Source organism: Solanum pennellii, chromosome 9 (assembly GCF_001406875.1).
Source record: "Solanum pennellii chromosome 9, SPENNV200".
Classification (NCBI taxonomy): Eukaryota; Viridiplantae; Streptophyta; class Magnoliopsida; order Solanales; family Solanaceae; genus Solanum; species Solanum pennellii.
Window position 1 is genome coordinate 76,838,952 of NC_028645.1, and position 19,391 is coordinate 76,858,342.

General features: G+C 33.1%; 2 protein-coding genes and 1 pseudogene across 8 annotated transcripts; 1 reads left to right on the forward strand and 2 right to left on the reverse strand.

Moving 5' to 3' along the window:
• Positions 1–456: 456 nt before the first annotated feature.
• Positions 457–10,259, reverse strand: LOC107031244 (protein PHOSPHATE STARVATION RESPONSE 1-like). 7 transcript variants are annotated; one of them, XM_015232537.2, is made up of 10 exons: positions 10,091–10,257; positions 8,943–9,094; positions 8,514–8,584; positions 6,912–7,613; positions 6,580–6,790; positions 6,388–6,464; positions 6,252–6,291; positions 4,536–4,596; positions 1,645–1,714; positions 457–1,175 (listed from the first exon to the last, which is right to left on the reverse strand). In XM_015232537.2, exons 4-10 carry the CDS (start codon positions 7,521–7,523, stop codon positions 894–896), a joined length of 1,353 nt encoding a protein of 450 aa, XP_015088023.1. In that variant the 5' UTR covers positions 7,524–7,613; positions 8,514–8,584; positions 8,943–9,094; positions 10,091–10,257; the 3' UTR covers positions 457–893. The 7 variants fall into 7 exon arrangements, with proteins under 7 accessions (XP_015088023.1, XP_015088024.1, XP_015088026.1 ...); XM_015232538.2 differs by having other exon boundaries at positions 9,978–10,257; XM_015232540.2 differs by lacking the exon at positions 8,943–9,094.
• A 4,283-nt stretch (positions 10,260–14,542) lies between these two features.
• On the forward strand, positions 14,543–16,338 carry LOC107030826 (annotated as a pseudogene).
• Positions 16,289–17,289, reverse strand: LOC114078649. The gene is made up of 3 exons (XM_027919609.1): positions 17,149–17,289; positions 16,979–17,054; positions 16,289–16,891 (listed from the first exon to the last, which is right to left on the reverse strand). The coding sequence occupies exons 1-3, from the start codon at positions 17,170–17,172 to the stop codon at positions 16,308–16,310; spliced, it is 684 nt and encodes a 227-aa protein (XP_027775410.1). The 5' UTR covers positions 17,173–17,289; the 3' UTR covers positions 16,289–16,307.
• Positions 17,290–19,391: the final 2,102 nt, after the last annotated feature.

A 19,391-nucleotide genomic window follows, 5' to 3' on the forward strand; every position in this document is an offset into this window, starting at 1 on the left:
TATTACGTATCTTATCACTAGTAAAGAGTTTCTAATCATATATATTGAGAAAGATACACATGTATTTTTACTAGCAAATATACTAAAATAGGTAGAGGAGACTGAGATGGAAAGGGAGGCAATCGAGATTTGTTATGTATTCCAAATACATGTGAATCACACTAGAAACATGTAGCTAGAACAAATTACACCTAATTTTGACCTCATATATCTTGAGAAACATATATCTGAATGTATTTGGACATAGCTAGAAGCACTAAAATGTGAAGATAGTTTTATTTTTCTTCAAATCTCACTTGTGAAATTACACGTTGAATATCAAAGTATATTGTTGTTCTACTGATCTTCTTTCCCTTTCTTCTATGTTTTTTTTTTCTTTTTCCACTTACATGATGAAGGGAGATAACAAGGAAGAGTAATTACTACTCTGGAATTCCTAAGCCTACTTTAACATGATTATAAAAAGGCCAAAAAAAACAGCATCTTTAGCCAAAGATTATATTTACATAATGTGACTGATGAGAATTCAAGCAATAAGAACTATTTTCCTTCCTGATACATAAGACTATAACAGAACAATTCATGTTCAGACAAGCTACATTTTCAGTTGATGGAATTTGACACGACGAGGACGACCAATAGTTCCTCGTTTTCCATCCAAAATGACTCTGAAATGCCACAAATCTAACATCAAAGGTTTGATATTTCTTTATGATCTATGTCAAATGAGAGGACACGCCATGGCCCCTCGAGATATTGTCTATGAAAAGAATACCATGGTACTTTTAGCTCTTTCACGAGCCAACTCCGTTCTACTCAAGGATTTCATGTTCCAAGCGTCAAATATATTACTATTCCATAGTCTACCGATGGTGTTTTGAACCTACAAAGGCTTATTCATCCAATTTAGAGCGCTTCAAAGGAGGTGAATCAGATGTGCTGGTTATATTTGTCTCAGGATCTCCAAGAACTTCTCTTTCCCGCTCTTTCTGTTTCTCGTGATCAACTTCTTTAGCAGTGTCAACCTGTGACAACTGTGCAAAGGCATCATCTGCTGTGGAAGATGATGAGCCTTTAGCCAAGTCTGCGCCAGGCATTGACTTGCACTGCTTCTCAAACATCATCTGGAGGTATCGCCCTTGTTCTTCTATACGAAGCTGCAGGTTTCTTTGAATCTGGAAATGTATATTGACAATATAAGTGCTGCAAGTTAGATTACCACGAGATAATCAAATAAGAGATTGGATGAGTTGGCTATTCGTTATATCAATGAGCATAAGAAAACTATTCTATTACCCATGATAGAGAAGATTTTTAGCCCCAAGACTGAACTATGATTAACTCGAAATTGACTCATCAAAAAGATTGACAAGGAAGAGAAAATTACAGAAATTGCTTACATTATAAATTAAACTAAAAATGTACAAAGAAAAATCTAGAGTGCACTTTTCATTTTCTTCAGAATTATATAGTACGAATTGAAGACTCTAAAAGGCCATAAAAGCAGCCAAAAGCTATCCTTGAGAAAAATAAAACATGACAAGCAGATATTCTCATATAACAGGCAGTTCTTTGTTGAACACGCAAGTAATGATCACCTGTCAAAGTGTGAGTATTTTTTAGCTCAACAGAAAGAAGCCATACCTCAAGCTGTTCATGGAGACGCTTCTGAACTTCCATCTGCAATCGTAATGCCTCAGTGATCTCAATTCCCCTGTGTCAGTCCAACACACCAGATTTGAATGATACAAGTGTGTAAGTATACACAACAGTAAGATATAACAGGAAACTCAAAATTACATAAATAGAGCCCCTAAAGCAACCACCCAGTTACTGTATCGGAGCACCAGTAGTGACCTGTGTTAGATAATACATGCACATAATTCCCAATTAATGTAGAATTAGAAATTCCTCTCGTTAGATTATGTGCAAGAGAATTTTAAATCTTCATAGATTAGCTCAGTGTTACCCTCCAGAAAAATTGTTGATTTCGGCTTCAACAGTCAATATTACTATTGTATTTCTGTTGTAATTATTTGAATATTTTCAAATGAAGAGTTTTCAGACTTGTAGCATTTTCAGTTTCCTAATTTCTAAATTTAGCATTATAGATAGTGATTTTATTTAATTTTTGAAACAGGCTTTAATTATATTTAGTGATTAAGTCAAGTCCCTTTACTTAAAAAATTGCTAACTTCATCTACAGAAGGTGAAACGAAAAAAAGACTAAATTAGGACTGAACATGTATTTGATATCAATAGGTTACCTGCAAAATCACATTCCTACATGAAAGCTAAACCAGAAAGTTTATTAAACAGAACCTAAGCATCATGTAATGCAAAACGAGAAGGGGACAGACCACATGCTATGGTTATGTAAATGCATTTCCAGGACACTGCTTTGTGGTATCAAATCACGAACAGGAAGGGCCTCATTGAGGACAAAGCAGGATTGGGGGGTGGGGGGTGGACAAACGTTCCACATTATTGTTCTAAATACTTCAGCAGAAACTGTTTCCAAAAATTTATGTTGTAATTGCAAATGATAAAGATAAAGCTGGTAATAGTTGGTTAATTCTCTTGTAAATTTGAGGACAAACAAGCAAATCAAGTATGTGCATGATAATTATTTGAGTGTTTGTTGGCCCGGGAATTGTTTAATGACAAAGTACAATACCACAGGAAAAAGAAAAGGACAACTCCCATCCCTCTAAAAACATCAAAACCTACAATGCCTACACCCAAAATCTAACAGGTTAAGCCGCTCCCACAATCTAAAAACATTAATAAAGACAGGTCAAACACAGAAGAGAAAAGAAAATCTCGAAATCCTTATCTGAACCAATGCCCCAAACCACAAAACCAAAAACGATTATCTAGTCAACATGATCAATCAAGTGCACCAGAAAGGAACGTGACTTATGGGAACAAGGAGCGTGGATTTGACACATCTCGGCCTCCTTCTCCACTTGTAAGAAGTGGAGGGGCGACTTCCACACAAAATGTGGCTCCTGACAGGATTTGGCCAGAAGAACGTCTGCAGGAAATGTCTATGGCTGCTATCAAGGAATTCTACAGTGCGAAAGATGAGAAAGAGGTTGCTTTGTGTGTGAAAGACCTGAATTCACCTGGCTTCTATCCATCAATGATCTCACTTTGGGTTACTGACTCCTTCGAGAGGAAGGATATGGAAAGGGATCTTTTGGCAAGACTTATAATTGGTCTAACTCTTTCTCGAGACGTGGCGATAAGTCAAGATCAGTTAATTAAAGGGTTTGAAAATGTTCTGACTAGCTTGGAGGATGCAGTAAATGATGCCCCTAGAGCAGCCGAATTTCTTGGTCGCATCTTTGGGAAGGTAATATCAGAAAATGTGATACCGTTTAATGAAATAGGGAGTTTGATATACAAAGGCGGAGAAGAGGAAGGACGCCTTGTGGAAATAGGGCTTGCTGCTGAAGTTCTTGGGAGCACATTGGAGATGATAAAGGTCGAGCAAGGTGATTCTGCAGTTTCGGAGATTTGCAGAAGCTCTACTACGCGGCTTGAAAACTTTCGGCCTCAAGGTTCAAAGAAGCAGTGGAAGCTAGACAAATTTATTTAGGGTTTAATAGGTGGGGGGAGGAATTGTATCTTTGGTAGAGATTCATGTCTAGTTTTAGGCCACATTTTAATTTTGCAGATATATATTTAAATGGTGATCAATATAAGGGTTTATGTCCTTGAAAAAAAAAATAAAAAAAAATAAAAAATTGAAACTTCTATCACCAAAACTAGACCATATCCCAAGACCAAGAAACAGATATCTCCAAGACTCAAATTACATGACCAATAGCCAAATCCCAAGCCCAAGAGAAAACAATTCTGCATGTCAAAGAATTGGCTCATCACAGAAAACAGAGATCACTTCATCAAAAAAAAAAGCGACATCACTAAAGCTGCCATGGATGCCAACCTCTGTTCTTCAGAGCTTGTGGATAACATATTCAAAGATGAATTTTGAGAAGGAAGAATCCAGTAGAGGCAGAAAAAAAAAAGACATTGAAGAGGAGATTCTGGAATGACGATGGGCCAACCCCTGATTACTGGAAATTCAAGTTGGCCCTTGCACCAAATTTGATAATCTGTTCTTTTAGGTGAGGAAGAGAAAACTGGTAATTTTTCAATAGTAGCTAGAGGATAGAGAGGAAGTGCTGCCTGTGGAAGAAAATTTTATGCTGGAAAACAAAGAAGCAGTCAAGGTTCAGTGCCAAGGTGGCAAGGTCTTCCATGAAGATAGAATTCTGGCGAGAGGAAAGAAGAAGTCACTCTTCCTATATACTGTGCCAACCAGAGATATACTTTTGATCCATTTGGGGTGGGGTGGGGCGGGGCGGGGGTAGAGTCAGGGTAGAAGGTGAAACAGAGGAGAGAAGGGGAAGGCTTATGTTATAACCTATAAAAGATATATTGCAGAAGTTCTCTTATGCATAGAATAATAAATTGACTTGTAATAATTATATAAATAGAAGTACGGACATGGAACAGCAACTTACGTCTTTAAGTCCAGAGATGCCAAATCATCTAGTGAAGATTGTTTTTTCTCTGAAGACCCAGCTATGAGATAAAAGAAAGAATGTCAGCAACCAAAATCATCAGAAGATAAGAATGGATGGAGAAATTAATTAGTCACAACCTGGAAACACAGGATATTTAGCAATCAAATATTTTATGCTGATTAACCATTTAGTTGAAGAGTATCTGATTTAGGTCAGAAAAAGACAGACTCGAATTTTTCTTACAAGACAATATGAAGTTCATAATACTCTTCTATTCAATAACATTTGTCACTATTTCCTGTCAGGGATGTTCAACATACTGATGCCCTTCCAGATAAGATTTTCTCATCCCCAAAATTAGCCTTAGACAAAACATGTACAGATTTTCAATTGAAGTGGGTATAACTGAGGGGGGAGGGGCCCTGGTAACTATTTTAGTTCTTACACTGAGTGAAAAAGCAACAGATGCAGGAAAAGAAGTGATGGAGGAGCAGTCTCTGGTAGGAGAAGTTATTTTGAAAAAGAAATGTAAGAACCTAACATAGATGTATCTGGAATTTAAATTTTCAGTGTAATGCTTCTTTTACTAATGACATTGATGTAATGTTGGAGTTTTTGGAATTACTGCAGTTTTAAGAGATTCATACCCAACAAACTGTCTTTTACTAGTGCAGTACCATCTTGGGTTCATATTAATAAAATTATGCCTTATCGAAGAAAAATAGGAGTTAATAAGAAAATACTGCATGCAGTGTAAGTTAATAAAACACATTCAGCTAAGGAGGGAGAGAGAGGGAGAGAGAGAGAGAGACGGAAGGTTTAAATAAGAGAAACATACAAAAGAAGTACCTTAAGGTAGTGAGCTAGGCTATGAGAAGTGATGATACAAAACAAAGTACAAGATGTTGGAAATTGTGTACAAAGTTTACAGTTTCCTTAAGTAGTCCCAAACTTTTTAAGTTTCCTATGCAATAACTTCCGCACAGTATTATTTCATTCAATTATGTCCCTAACATGGAAAAAAACTATGTAGCACGGACTCTTCAAAAAAATCAATGAGCGCGTGTCAGATTCTCCAAAAGTAGTGTATTTTTGGAGAATCCGACATGGGTGCGGCATCGAAAGTGAAGAGTTCGCTCAACTTAGGAAAAAAATACCATGTCACATGAAGTTTTCAAACAGAGCACAAGTTCATGTTCCTGAGACAGACAGTACCAACTAAAGATCTGATCCGAGACTCATTGCTTCAAAACCTAGTTGATAACTCACAGGTCCATATCTTTCAGATCCAACATATATTCTTTTCTTGGGCATTAGAGAAAGCTCATCTATTATGCACTAAAAAGCTACCATATGAATAGCTGTCGAAGAATAATTTCATCATCTGCTACCATGCATATAAGGATTGAGGAATCCACATGAGATCAAATACAAAAACAATAAGTTGACATGTGAATAAATAATTAAAACATGCAAACACACATACATGCGCACGCACTCGGTTTCCAAGAAGAACCTTTCAGATCTCAAGTACTTAACAAAAATTAGACATCTACTGGCTCAAAAGAATTTCACAGCTTTACAACAATCAAAGTTAATTCAAGAATAAGAACAAAACACTTCTTTAAACTTGCTTGAGAAAAGAGGAAAAAAAACAAAATGAATGAAAAGATAGACACGTAAACAAACACAAAAGAGTGAGAAACTACATACCTTCTGATGCTTCTGGTTTATATCTAGCTGTTCGATATTTCTGCATTTCAGAAAAATGGTTCAAAACCATCAACAAAGAAATACAACAGGTCCATCTCTAAAAAGAATCAACTTGAGGACATGAGATAGCACAAACCTGCAAATGGCTTTTAACATGATAGATGGTCAAACCCTCAACTTTCATCATTTTTAGCACCCCTTTGGGAGTAGCTCCTGCAGCTCATGTAAAATCACTGAGTCAGACAACAGTTTAATACTAAAACTCGGTTTATGATGCACAACAAGGAGAGCTTTATAAGAACTGATGCACAGTAAGGAGAGTAATCACTTTCACTTCCACCAAGCTTGTTGACTGCTTCAACAAAGGCTTCATGAAGTTCTGGAGTCCAACGCATGCGCTGCTTTGTTGCAGCACTACTTGCAGGGGATGATACAGGAGCAATAACTGAAGTTTCTACAGGCACAGGTGGGATTTGCTGTGATGCTTGGACTTGCTGCATTGGGAAATTCAAAGGTTGTTTTTCCTCCTGAAATTGCATCTTTGAACACACGACAAGATAAGAATGGGTCTCCTTTTGTTATTTTAACACTAATAAGATCGTATGAAGAAGTAAATGAATGAGGAATAGAAATTCAGCAGTCAGTGCAGAATAAACTGACCTTCAGCTCCGAGTCGCCAATACTTGTATCAGCAATAATATCGTTCCAATCAGAAGGTAGAGCATCTTCATCATTGAGTACAAGGTCGGCCCACTCCTGCCAATCGCTTTGTTTATTGCTAGAAGCTACCTGACTATTCTGGACAGGGTTATTCATCGAATAATCAAGGAAATTAGGCAGTGGATCTATACACCAGGGTTCATGGTTTTCATTCAAATATTGGCTTGATGCTGTGGACTGAAGAACTCCCGAATGAGGTAATTGGATCGATGTCTCACTATATGTTGACTGAGAAATGAAAGGTGCAGTTCCTGAATGCTTTTCCTGGGGTGAAACAGATGAGAACTGAAGATCTGCGGAAAATCCTGATGATGATGAGAACATAAGACCAACAGCCCCACTGTTGGAAGGCAAAGAAGAGACAACAGTTCCAGGATGTTGCTTGAGCTCCTTTTCCATCGAAGCCTGCTGCAAGTCTGGAAACTTAGGGTACTTTTCTCCAAGGGCTGTTGGAAACATAGACATGGAAGAAGAAAGTGCCCCTGATGCACCACAATTACTGAGTTGACTTGCAACCACACTTTGAACAGACACAGCAGGACGTGCTTCCATTTGAACTTTGTGGATGAGTACAATACACTACTATATTCTCCTCAATTAGTATCTTCTGATTTCTTAGTAACCAGTGTCCAAGATTGATTCCTGCATCATCAGCATGACATCAAAATCAAAACACCAAGAACCTCAAGATAAAACATACCAATAACATACCTTGCATTTAGGATTATTAAACACACATGGTACTCATGACTGGACACAATTCCAAGGAAAAATATCAAAGAAAAAATAACCATTTTAAAAATTAAGTGCTTAGCAACATGGATTATTATGAACAGAAACAACAAGCGCCCTACAACTAAAAAGGAGTATACGAGATATTTCTTGCCTTGTTATAGGAAAATTTAGATGGTTAAGCATAGTTCTGTCTATGTTGAAATTCAGCAAACACAGAAACTGCATGATGGATACATGCAAAACCCCATAAATGAAAGTTATATGTCATTGTGACAGCTAAATTACAACCAAGCAATGAAATCAAGCATGACTTGCCAGTAAGATGATGCAAGATCCCGGCACTGCCAAGTAGAACATATTGTACAACTGGAATCTTTTTTGTAACCAGAGTAATTATATGTAAATTATCACTAATATTGCAACTTTGCCAACCAAAGATACACATCATATTCACAATTTTAAGTTGAAGAAATGTTGAATAAAATAAAAATGAATCGCATCATTGTAGTACACATGGAAATACTATGCATTTTTCAGATACATCCACATTAGAAATCCCCACAGAATTAGCCATTTATGTGCATGTCAGGGTGGCTGCATACATCACATCCCCTTGTGGTGCGGCTCTTTCCAAGACCCCACAAGAATGGGGATGATTCATGCACCAAGCTTCCATTTTTTTAGCTTTTTCTAGAAATCGCAACAGAATTATTTCTTTGAGAAGTCAAACCAGAAGATTTATGATTTCTTGAGTCAGGTTCACATCCTAGTGAAGGCAAAAACACTAGGTGATTTCTTTCTAAGTACCTGTGTCTGTCGAGGTAGCAGGTGACCCATTGAATTAGTGGAGGGGCAAGCAAGTTGTCTAGACACCAAGGCTATATGAAAAAACAAGAAAGATTAATGATTTCCTCTGTGAATACAGAAGGAAAGGTATTAGGTTGACATCAAGGCTTAAATTGTCTTGCATGAACAGCAAGGATTCAACCATACAAGAGCAAAGTTATTAGTATGGAGATTACATGCAAAAACGGAGCAATTTTTGCACAAAGATTGAGCATAGCTTGTGTTAGCCAAAAAAAGTTTGAATAACATCTTTGGTAATGACAAAAGAGAATAGGACTTGAATGACACTACCAAGCTAATGTAGCTCTGAGATGGATAGGCTAAAAGTTGAGTAGTACTATCAAACCGGGATAAGAGATTAATAAATTTCAGAATGCAAGAAGAACCCACCTGCTGTTGAACCATGTTTATACAAGGCTAACCTCCTGTATTCATCTTTTCCTTTTGATCGGAATAGAATTGATCATGTCAAGTTAATGTAGCACTGACATCAGCTATTGCCTAAAGCTTCCGCTTTTATTTCAGTACCCCAACCAGCTTAACTGAATATAAAGTTGCAAGAAGTCCACACACAGAGTCAATGTTAAAATTTTCAATCTCAACCAACTTAATCTAAATAAAACCAGGCAAAAGTAATCAATTAACTATGTCTCAAGCCCAAATTAATCTGAATGGGCTCTCTGAATCCTCTAATATTCATTTTGCTCGTCTCGAACTTATTTCAACCTAACATTGGCGAATAATTTGTCTTTTTAAGACAAATTAATTAGGGGTTCTCTAAATTCTAGAAGTAGAGGATCTCGACAATCTCACACTTAGTCCTAGTCAATAACTAGATTAGCAATGCACCGAGCAAACTCCTGCCCTTGGGCAAGTTTTATATCAACTAAGGATTCATTTGGTAATGCAGGTATCAGTTACTCCATCTTTTACCCAACATCAGATAATACACCAATTCCCTCATAACTTATAAACACACTGTTCATTCAGGTTTTAAATTGCAACCAAACATCTTATTAATATACATGAATAGCTTACTTCCTAACCAGCTACCAAAAGTTGTATAACTTAATCAAAATTAACACATAAATAAGTTACCTCATTATTAACGCTACCAAAGGTTCCCCTAAGTTGATACCAAGTAGTTGGTATGCCTATAAGAAATCTTTGCTTTTTGTCTGTTTACCCTTGTCTAAAACTCCAAGAACAGGTTTAATAAGAGAAAGTATAGGTCTTCTAAGATAACTTACCCCACTCCACCCCACCTCATCCCACACAAGAGATATCCCATTAGAGCTACAATCAAACTCCGCAAAAAGAAAAAGATAAACATTAAAAATCACTTCTTTTGGCAAGAGATTATCCATTCCATCCAAAAACATCAAAATTATTGAAAGAAACGAAAAGGGTATACGAAACTTTTACCTAAAAACAAACCCAGATAAGAAAAAGTTTGAGTAGAGAATCAAAACAGCTCCATTAGAACCCGAAAAAACAGGCCAATCATAGAGCACATAAACTTCAATATATAAAATCACCTGTATGTACAAACAGCTAAATCGTTTTGCCGATTTCGGGAGATTTCATTTCATCGCCGGCGAAATCGAAAGAATTTGAACGGTGAACGTTGATTTTTTTTGGTTGGCTGAGAATTTTGTATCCTAGTAGTACAGTGCCTACTTGCAGAGATGGAGGTTGACTACACGCGCTTTGCGCTTATGGAGAGCGCGTGAGGAGATATGAAGGAATATGACGAGAAGTTGGTGACTACCATGTGGTGGGTCCCACTTGACCAAAAAAGCAATATTATTGGTTTTGTGAGCTGAATATCTCGTGCGCTACACGTGTGATTTTAAAAAAAAAAATTATTTTTGGATTTTAATAATTTAATTTTTTATTATTATTTTGTGGGAAAATGATTTTAATATTCTAAGTGAAAAGGGAAAAAAAGTTAATAATTGTGAGTTGAAAACTTGATTTCATTAGTGTGGTTTCAGTGGATTAAAGGCCAAATTGGGAGGTCCTTCTTTTTATGGGATAAATTATGTAAAGTAGTCATTTAGCCAGAAAAATTATACAACAAGGTGAATAAATAATAGTAGTATAATATGTATTTATGATAAATACATAATTGACAAAAAAAAATAATATTCCAATTAATGACAATTGTGTTTTATCATATATCAAGTGTATTTTGTACTCCATATCAACTGTATTTTTGTATGATGAATCAATTGTATACATATTTTCTATCAGTTGTATTATGTCATTGTATTTGTTGACACAAATTGTGTTTGTTAATGTAATTCTATTTGATATATGATAACGATTCAATTATATTCAAATAATTATATTTGTGTTTGTATGTGTCGAATGTATTCGTGATACAACGAATATAATACGTATTCATTCACCTCTCCTTCCTCTTTCGGTTTCGCTAGTCTCTCTCCTACCTCTCTCTGTCTCGCTCATTTCTCTCCTCCCCTTCTCTCAGTTTTGCTTGTCATACAAATGAGTTGTATCAATTATATTCGTGATACAACAAATACAATAGATATTCAACTTCTCTCATTTCTCCCTCGGATCTTGCTCACCTCTCTCGCTCGCGTCTCTCTTCTCCCTAACATATAACTATAATTTATGATTAAGCAAACTTAAGCTCAAAATATAATCATTTTTCCAACTCAATCAAAATTAACCATTTGGTATTCTTTATTGCAAATAAAGTGGACAAAAGTCCTTTAATGTGAATTGAGTTTTTTCTTCTTCAATCATTCATTGTTCGCTCTAATGCACAATTGTTTGAAGCCTTGAATTTTTTCCGCTTCCATATAACGGTTGCTCATATTCTTCCATTGATAAAGTTTGGCTTTTTCTTTTTTTTTTATGGGTCCTAGATTTTCAAATTAGTCTTAAAATAGTGTTCATTTTGTTTGTTGTATTTTTCTTCTTCGTTGCTTCTTTTTTTAGTTTTCAAATTTGACGTACCATAAATAAAAATAAATAAAAATATTGAGAGAATTTTAGATTTTGAAAATTTTCACTATCTTTCAATTCCTATACGATTTTATATTTAAAAGACTCGAGAACACTCTAATGTAGATTAACTGCTAATGCTCATGAAGGTGGTGATTTTGACATTGCAATCATTATACATTAAACACAGATACATACTTCGTGTATATATGGGATGTATCTATCTAATATCTGATACAATGATTGTGATACATACTTCACATATGTAATACATATTTCACGAAGTTGTTTAGATACATTAATTTGATATCATATATAATAAGCGTGCAAATTGTATGTGTTATAGTTTAGATGAATCAGATACGATGTCAACTTTGTATATGTATACTGAATCGATACGATGTCAACTTTGTATATGTATACTAATTTCTATTTATTATATAAGTCTATTCAGATAGACTTTTTTTAATGATAAGTAAACATTCAATAACATGCAAATGCATTATATCAATTCTAAATACATGGTAAAAATATAATTCATGTACAATTTTATAAAATATAGTTCTGATATAGCAATAAAATAAAAATTATGATCAGATACACTACTAAAAAAACTTATCTTTCAATAAAAAAAGTTATAACTCAAAAGATGGGGATTTACTTGAAAATGATAAGTTGTTAGTTGTGTAATTTACTCCTAAAATTTAGCATTTTAAGTACACATAATTATGTGTATATGCTTTGACTGTATACATAATACATGTATCTGGATGTGCCAAATATAGCGAACTATATATGCTAAAAACTTAAAAAAAAAAATTAAAAAAAAGGACACAAAAATTTTTTTAAACTAGTAAAATTTGTATTGTAAGCTGAATATTTGAATTCACCAAGTGTAATCTTTCAATGAATTTAAAGGCCCAACTGAGAGGCCCTTCTTTTTCTTTTACTTGGGCCTCATTTATTTACATTAGGATTAGAGAATGTCTGGGGCCGTTATTTGCTTATTAATTTATGAAAAGTTGAACGGTTATTCACAATAAAATTTACTCGGATGTTTATATCAAATCATTATATGCATGTAATATGTTTAAATTTATAATTTTTTAGTTCATTAAATTACGTAATAATAAAAATTGCATTGACTTAATATATACACCCATTGAAGATAAGTTTTTTCGATTATTCGATCTTACTTATATTGGTTATTGGTCGTTATTTGCTTATTAATTTTTTTGCCTGTCAATCAAGATGGGTTGATGTCCATTTGAATTGAGGTTTTTACTTGTATAAATAGTAATAAAAAAAAGTTAATTTTTTCATGTGTTTACTTTTATATTTTAATCTATTCTCGGTGTCGGAGTCCAAAATTCTATCGAGGGGTTCAAAAAATTAAGCACGCTAATAATATTCATAAATAACGGTTCGAGTCAGATTATATATAAACGGATTGAATAATAAACGGATTGACAAAAAAATCCTTAATTCAAATAATTTCTTACAATTACAATTACAATTACAACTTATCTTAAGAAACAAATTTAAAGTACATATCTATAAAGTAATTTCTACAAGTTCTTCAATTCCTTTATAATTGTCTTCAGCTCCTGAAAGTGAAAATAGAGAGCAAGTACAAATTTAACATTAGAAAGATTAACAATAAACACAAATTAAAGAAAAAATACTCTTTCTTCACAAAAAAATCTTTTTGACACACCGCACATATAAAATTCTGAATTTTTTTATAAAAAAAAATACAAAAACTTACAGAGATTGTCATCAACGGTTGAATCAACAAAACACACTTTCTTAACTAAGTTTACCATAGAGTTACTCCTTTGACATGTGCTCAGAAGGTTCAGTTTTAAATATATACACGTAAACAAAAAAATCAATCTTATACATAGAGTCTAATCTTTTTTATCCAGAAGGTTCGGATGAACCCCTTGGCACATCCGCCCCTGTCCACCCGGATAAAAATCTTGATTGCTATTTCTTGTTTCTTGAGAAAAAAAGAAAGGGTGTTTTTTGTTTGTTTTTTTTTGGTATTTGTAAGTTAACATAATAAATAAATGTGTTTAGTATAAAAGCCCTCCAACTTTGAATAATGTATTGCACAAGTATAAACTTTAACAAGTATAAACTTGAATAAGTAAGTACATGTGTCCTACTTAGCGTCATATATGGTGTCTTACGTATATTATGTTACGTAGGACGCGAGTGTCTACTTGTTCGACTTTATATATGTTAAGTATCTACTTACATGTGATGTCCTACGTTAATTATACAATGTAGGACGTGAGTGTTTACTTGTTCAACTTAATTTATATATATTTAAGTGTTAATTTCATGCGTGCAAGCAAAGTTTAAAAATTAGATGTCAATTGGGGTCAAATCAAATGACATGTTTATATATTATGTCTTTTAAGTTCAAAGAAAATGTTACATGTATTGTTGGCTTGAGAGTAGTGGTGAACTAAATTCAATAGGTTAGGCAACTAAACCTACTAGTAGGCTTGTAGCTTGGCTCACTTAATTGAGGATAAATTATCTCGTAATTAATTATCTCAAGATTCATTATCTTTCAATTGTTACTTCTCTCTCAATGTAGGATAAAAATACAATAGTACAATCCTCAAATAGTTAATTTCAAAAACCTTATCTTGTAATTTCATTCCAATCAAATATGAAATATACTTATTTCAAAATTAATCTCAAAATCAATTATATCTTATCCTTCTTATTAATCGAGTACGACACTCAATGAGCAAATAATTTAACTTTTCCATTAATTCTTGGGTGGATATTTAAAGCCGTTTTACCTTTTTTTTTTCTAAAGCTACCCATTGGGTCAGGTTAACTAACAAAAGGCTACAATTGCCTTTATTATTTTTTGATGATTAATAGGACTTGTTTGGATGATGTTTAAATATAATATTTATTTTAGATATTAATTATATTTTATTTTATTATAAGTAAATTCATTGTATTTCAATTCCACACTGATTGTATCCTCCTATCTTCTCTCATATAAAAAAAAGGTATTATACGTAAATATAACCATTAATTTAGTGTCAGTTGATAACTATGATCCTTAACTTTAGATATGTACAATAAGACAACCTTAATACAGTTTATTTTTGTCCCCTTTCAATACCCGCCATTTTCGTGGTTACTGCAATTTGAATTAATGGATTCAATCAACCCAGTTGTTTATGACATCCCAACATTTTTTAAGATCTACAAAGATGGAAGTATCGAAAACATGATTTTGTTCCTCCAATCACAGGTGTTCGATCCAAAGATATCGGAGAACAATATAACGGTACGGCTTTACCTTCCAAAAATCACCCAAAATGACAATCAGAAATTTCCACTCCTTGTGTACTTCCATGGAGGAGGGTTTGTAATCGAATCGGCGTTTTCTACTTTTTATGATAGTTAGTTATGTTCACTCTGTATCTGCAGAAACTAATGTAGTTGTTGCATCTGTTGAGTATCGATTAGCACCAGAAATGGATCTCACAACATGTTAATGGCGGACGAGAAAGTGAACCATGGTTGAAAAGCCATGCGGACTTCTCACGATTTTTCTTGTCAGGTATATTGGGTTGAATTGAATATGGGTCAGATCAATTATTAGAGTAGTTTGTTCATATAGATTTGGGCAATTCTCTTCGATCTTATAAATTAGTTTTTCGAGTTGAATTAGATCTACCTGTCATATCACATCATGGTATCAGAGTCAGGTTTAAACAGGTAGTTTGCTTATATAAACTTGATCAAATATTTCATCATTAGCTAACTTTTAGAATTGAGTTACAATCCACCCAAATTGATTCAATCTTCATATTTTTTTATGCCTTTGGAACAAAAATATGAAAACTAATACACTTCCTCTATCACAATTTTATGCAGTATGGTTAGAATTTCGAGAGTCCGACAGTTTAAGTTTGAATGTAAATTTTATGCATTTTGATCAATCATGTTACCTGTTTCGACTTGTTTTGATGCAATAATTTTGTTTTACTGAAAAATGTATTTGATTTTTGTCACTTCAGGTGATAGTGCAGGAGCCAATATTGCTCATAACATGATGATGCGAGAAAGTGTAGATGAATATAAACTCGGAGATAGTATAAACCTTGTTGGAATGGTGTTAGTTCATCCTTATTTTGGGAGCAATGAGCCAGATCCAATTTGGGCCTATTGCTGTCCGGAAAATCCTAAAACTGATGATCCGCGATTGAATCCACCAGTTCATCCAAGTTTACTATCGAAGCTTGTTTGCTCGAAGATTTTGATATGTACTGGAGGAAAAAGACAGAGGTTGGACATACTATGAAGCCTTGAAGAAATGTGGATGGAAAGGTGAAGTTGAAATTAAGGAAACAGAAGGGGAAGAACATGTTTTTCATTTGGTTAAGCCAACTTCTGAGAAAGCTAAGGCATTGATGAAGTGGTTGTCTGATTTCTTTAAACAATCAAATCGAATTTGACGAGAGGAAGGTGCTTGGATGGTAAGCAAGTAAACCCCCCTTACTTCCGATTCTTAGATTGTGAGTTCAAAAGTTTAAGAGCAGAACTTGAAGTCATTATTAATTTGTAGTAATATAAATTAAGGTAGAATTAATTAATAATTATAACTCCAACATATATATGATATGTTCCGAAAAAAGAAATCCTAAAATGAGCACCACAAATATACTAAACCTAGAGCATATAGTAAATAATTAAATTGCCTAAATGTATATATAAATTGACTTAATAGATTAATTATCACATCAAACAGCAACTATTAACTCCTTGACTCTTTAGTGTCTCTACTTTCCCTTTCTCAGAATCAAGTTGCACTTTTGTCCTTTGAGTTGTAGCATTGATACACCCTGCAGCATGCTCTAATTTCCTGTCATTGTCGTTGTCGTTGTGATTATCATGTCCGTGAACGTGATTGTGGTTGTGGTTATGATCATGTCCGTGGACGTGGTTATGATTGTGTTTGTGGTAATGGTCGTGGTCGTGGTCGTCAGACTTTTCACTTTTTGACTTTTTTGATTGTGAAGGTTTATCACCGTAATGCAAAAATCTACCATCTCTTCCTCCGTAATAACCTGTCTGATTATCTTCCATTTGTCCAACAAAACTAGAAAGCAACATGTTATTTGGTACTCCAAATTTATTATTACCAATGCTATAATCAATTGGCCTTGAAGGTAAAAACAAGTTAGTTGAACACTGTCCAAATTGCAAATGACATAACTCTGCTTTATTCCTTGCTCTTTTTAGTATTTTCAAGAATTTATTTGGATACACAGTTCCCGATAACTCCATTGTCCCATCCGTGTTCATTCTAAAATTTGTCACTGTTCAGAGGATAATCTCAATTTAGACGAATTTAACTTATATATATCGATGATTAAAAAAATATTTAAAAAGTATTGAGGAAATACCGTCTACGTTTTTCAACACCTTGGCAATAGTCCTTTGCCATCTATCAGCGTTAATATCAATCTTTAGAATACATGTCTGCGTAAAAGATAGAGACAAATCAATCATATGTGAATTTCATGTAACACAATATAATACGATATTTATGAGAAAATTAAGGTACAGAGTTTACCATGAATGAAGGGTACTCTTCCATATTCAATTGTTGAATTAGCTGCAAAGTTTGAAGTACGTTTTTCAATCTTCATTCGATAAAACAATAGAATACAATACAGTATGGTATAAAATTATAGGTAGCAAACATTCAAAAAAATGAAATCGAAAAGGTAGATTTTCAATTTTGTAGAAATAAAATTTTAGTATTTGAATAAAGTTACGTAAGAAGCTACCTATAATAACCACTATTCCTTCGTTTCAAAATAAATGATTTTATTTAAGTTACTGCACACCCCTCAAAAAACGATTTATTCCTACAAAGTAATATAAGTTTTTAAGAGATATTCCCAAGCTAAAAACACCATAATATTTTATTGAATATCATCAAACGAAGAATTTATCAATTAAAAACAATAACAATAAAGAAGAACATAGATCGACGAAAATAGCATATTTTTGCACTATAATATATAGAACAATGATAACATACTCCACGAAATCTCATAGGAGATTTGAAAAACAATAGAATGTATGCAGATCATATATTTTTACCTTTGATATAGATAATATGCTTATAGTAGACCCTTAACTCAGAAGAAATATTTTTGTAGATCACTAACTCGTAGAAATGTAAAGATGTAAGCAAATTAACATTAACTAAAACGAGATCATAGATTTAGAGAATAATTACCTTCTAACTGAGATTAATTATTTTGTTTGAGCAAAGTATTATAAGAGCCTAATAAGGTGGCTCTAATTAATAGAAGATCTTAATTATATTATTTTTGTCTACTAAGTAATGTTTTCCATATATTGTTGGCTTTAGAATTAGAAAAAAATATATATTTGTTTCCTTTTTGTTCCTCTTCCATATCTTTGGCTCGATTTTCATGGTAATTATATTATAGGTAAATCTTTATAATTAACATTACCATATGATTGAGATGGTAACGAAAATGTTATAATAGGTTAAGTTATACTAATAATATAAAGAATATTATTTTGTTTTGTTTGGTTGGAAAAAGCATATTAATCAGAGGACGAAGTTAGGATTTCAATTTTATGATTGTCTAAATTTTAAAATGTCATTTTTAAGTAATAATAATCAAGCTCTATATTTAATTTGTATACGTATATACATACTATTTGAGCAAAATCTATTGAACTCGATCGGACCCGCAGAGTAATTTCAAAATCAACAAAGTAGAAAATGAAAAGAATTAACCTAATTGTAGATTGAACTAGTTATAGGGCAATAAAACAGGAAAATATGTGTTCCTTTTCTGCCCTATATCACCTAATATCTTTTTTACTTCAACTTATATATTAATATTAATAATATACATTGATCGTGGCAAAAAAATATATTACACTGGCATATTGTTTTCTTTATTTATATAACAAATAATTGTCTTATTTTCAGTATCACAAAATTTATTTTTTCTGAAAGTTATCTGTAAATATCTTCAGGGATAATGCACAAGTACCCTTCAATTTATGTCCGAAATTCAGAGACACACTTATACTATACTAAGGTCCTATTACCGCTGAACTTATTTTATAGTAATTTTCTACCCTTTTTTGCTTTACGTGGCACTAGCTTGAAAAAAAAAGTCAACCAACGTTAGGCCCACAAGATAGTGCCACGTAGGCCGAAAGATGTAGAAAATTATTAATAAAATAAATTCAGAGGTAATAGGACCTTAGTATAATATAAGTGTGTCTCTGAGATTTCAGGTATAGATTGAGGAGATACTTGTGCATTATTCCATATCTTTAATATAATTTGATATGCATATATAACTAAGCACAACTTTTTCCTTAAAAAGGGTAATATTTATTTTTATACTATGAAGTAAATTATATTTGTCGTATATTACTTTTTCATCATGTTTAAGAAATCAAAGCTTATCATATAGAATTTGAGACGTTCATTAAAAATTTAAATAAAAGAAAATAATCATATAAAAATCTCATATAGAAATTTCATGTGTTTTATTTATAGATCTTGTTCTTTTACTAATCTATCATGAAAAATCATATAACAAATATTATAACATAAATAACGGATTATATAATCAATGTTTCTTTAACAAAAGAGTGGATATGAGAACCACCATAGACTAAATAGATATCTAACAATTTTAAAGTTTTATTAATGATGTCGAGGGAAGAAGGATGTTGTGTGATTGGAAATAAGTTGTGTTAGAGATATTATTAATGATATTTTGCATTTTAATAATAGAAATTTAAAAATAT

What these genes read in the sequence shown, in the direction of transcription:
- LOC107031244 (XM_015232536.2), bottom strand. Translation starts at nt 7,523, where the DNA reads ATGGAAGCACGTCCTGCTGTGTCTGTTCAAAGTGTGGTTGCAAGTCAA. An exon ending in TTGGCGACTCGGAGCTGAAG is followed by an intron (nt 6,791 to 6,911) that starts GTCAGTTTATTC and finishes GTGTGTTCAAAG; the next exon opens with ATGCAATTTCAGGAGGAAAA. An exon ending in ATGTTAAAAGCCATTTGCAG is followed by an intron (nt 6,292 to 6,387) that starts GTTTGTGCTATC and finishes TCTGAAATGCAG; the next exon opens with AAATATCGAACAGCTAGATA.
- LOC114078649 (XM_027919609.1), bottom strand. Translation starts at nt 17,172, where the DNA reads ATGGAAGAGTACCCTTCATTCATG. An exon ending in AAGAGTACCCTTCATTCATG is followed by an intron (nt 17,055 to 17,148) that starts GTAAACTCTGTA and finishes TCTTTTACGCAG; the next exon opens with ACATGTATTCTAAAGATTGA. An exon ending in GGTGTTGAAAAACGTAGACG is followed by an intron (nt 16,892 to 16,978) that starts GTATTTCCTCAA and finishes TCCTCTGAACAG; the next exon opens with TGACAAATTTTAGAATGAAC.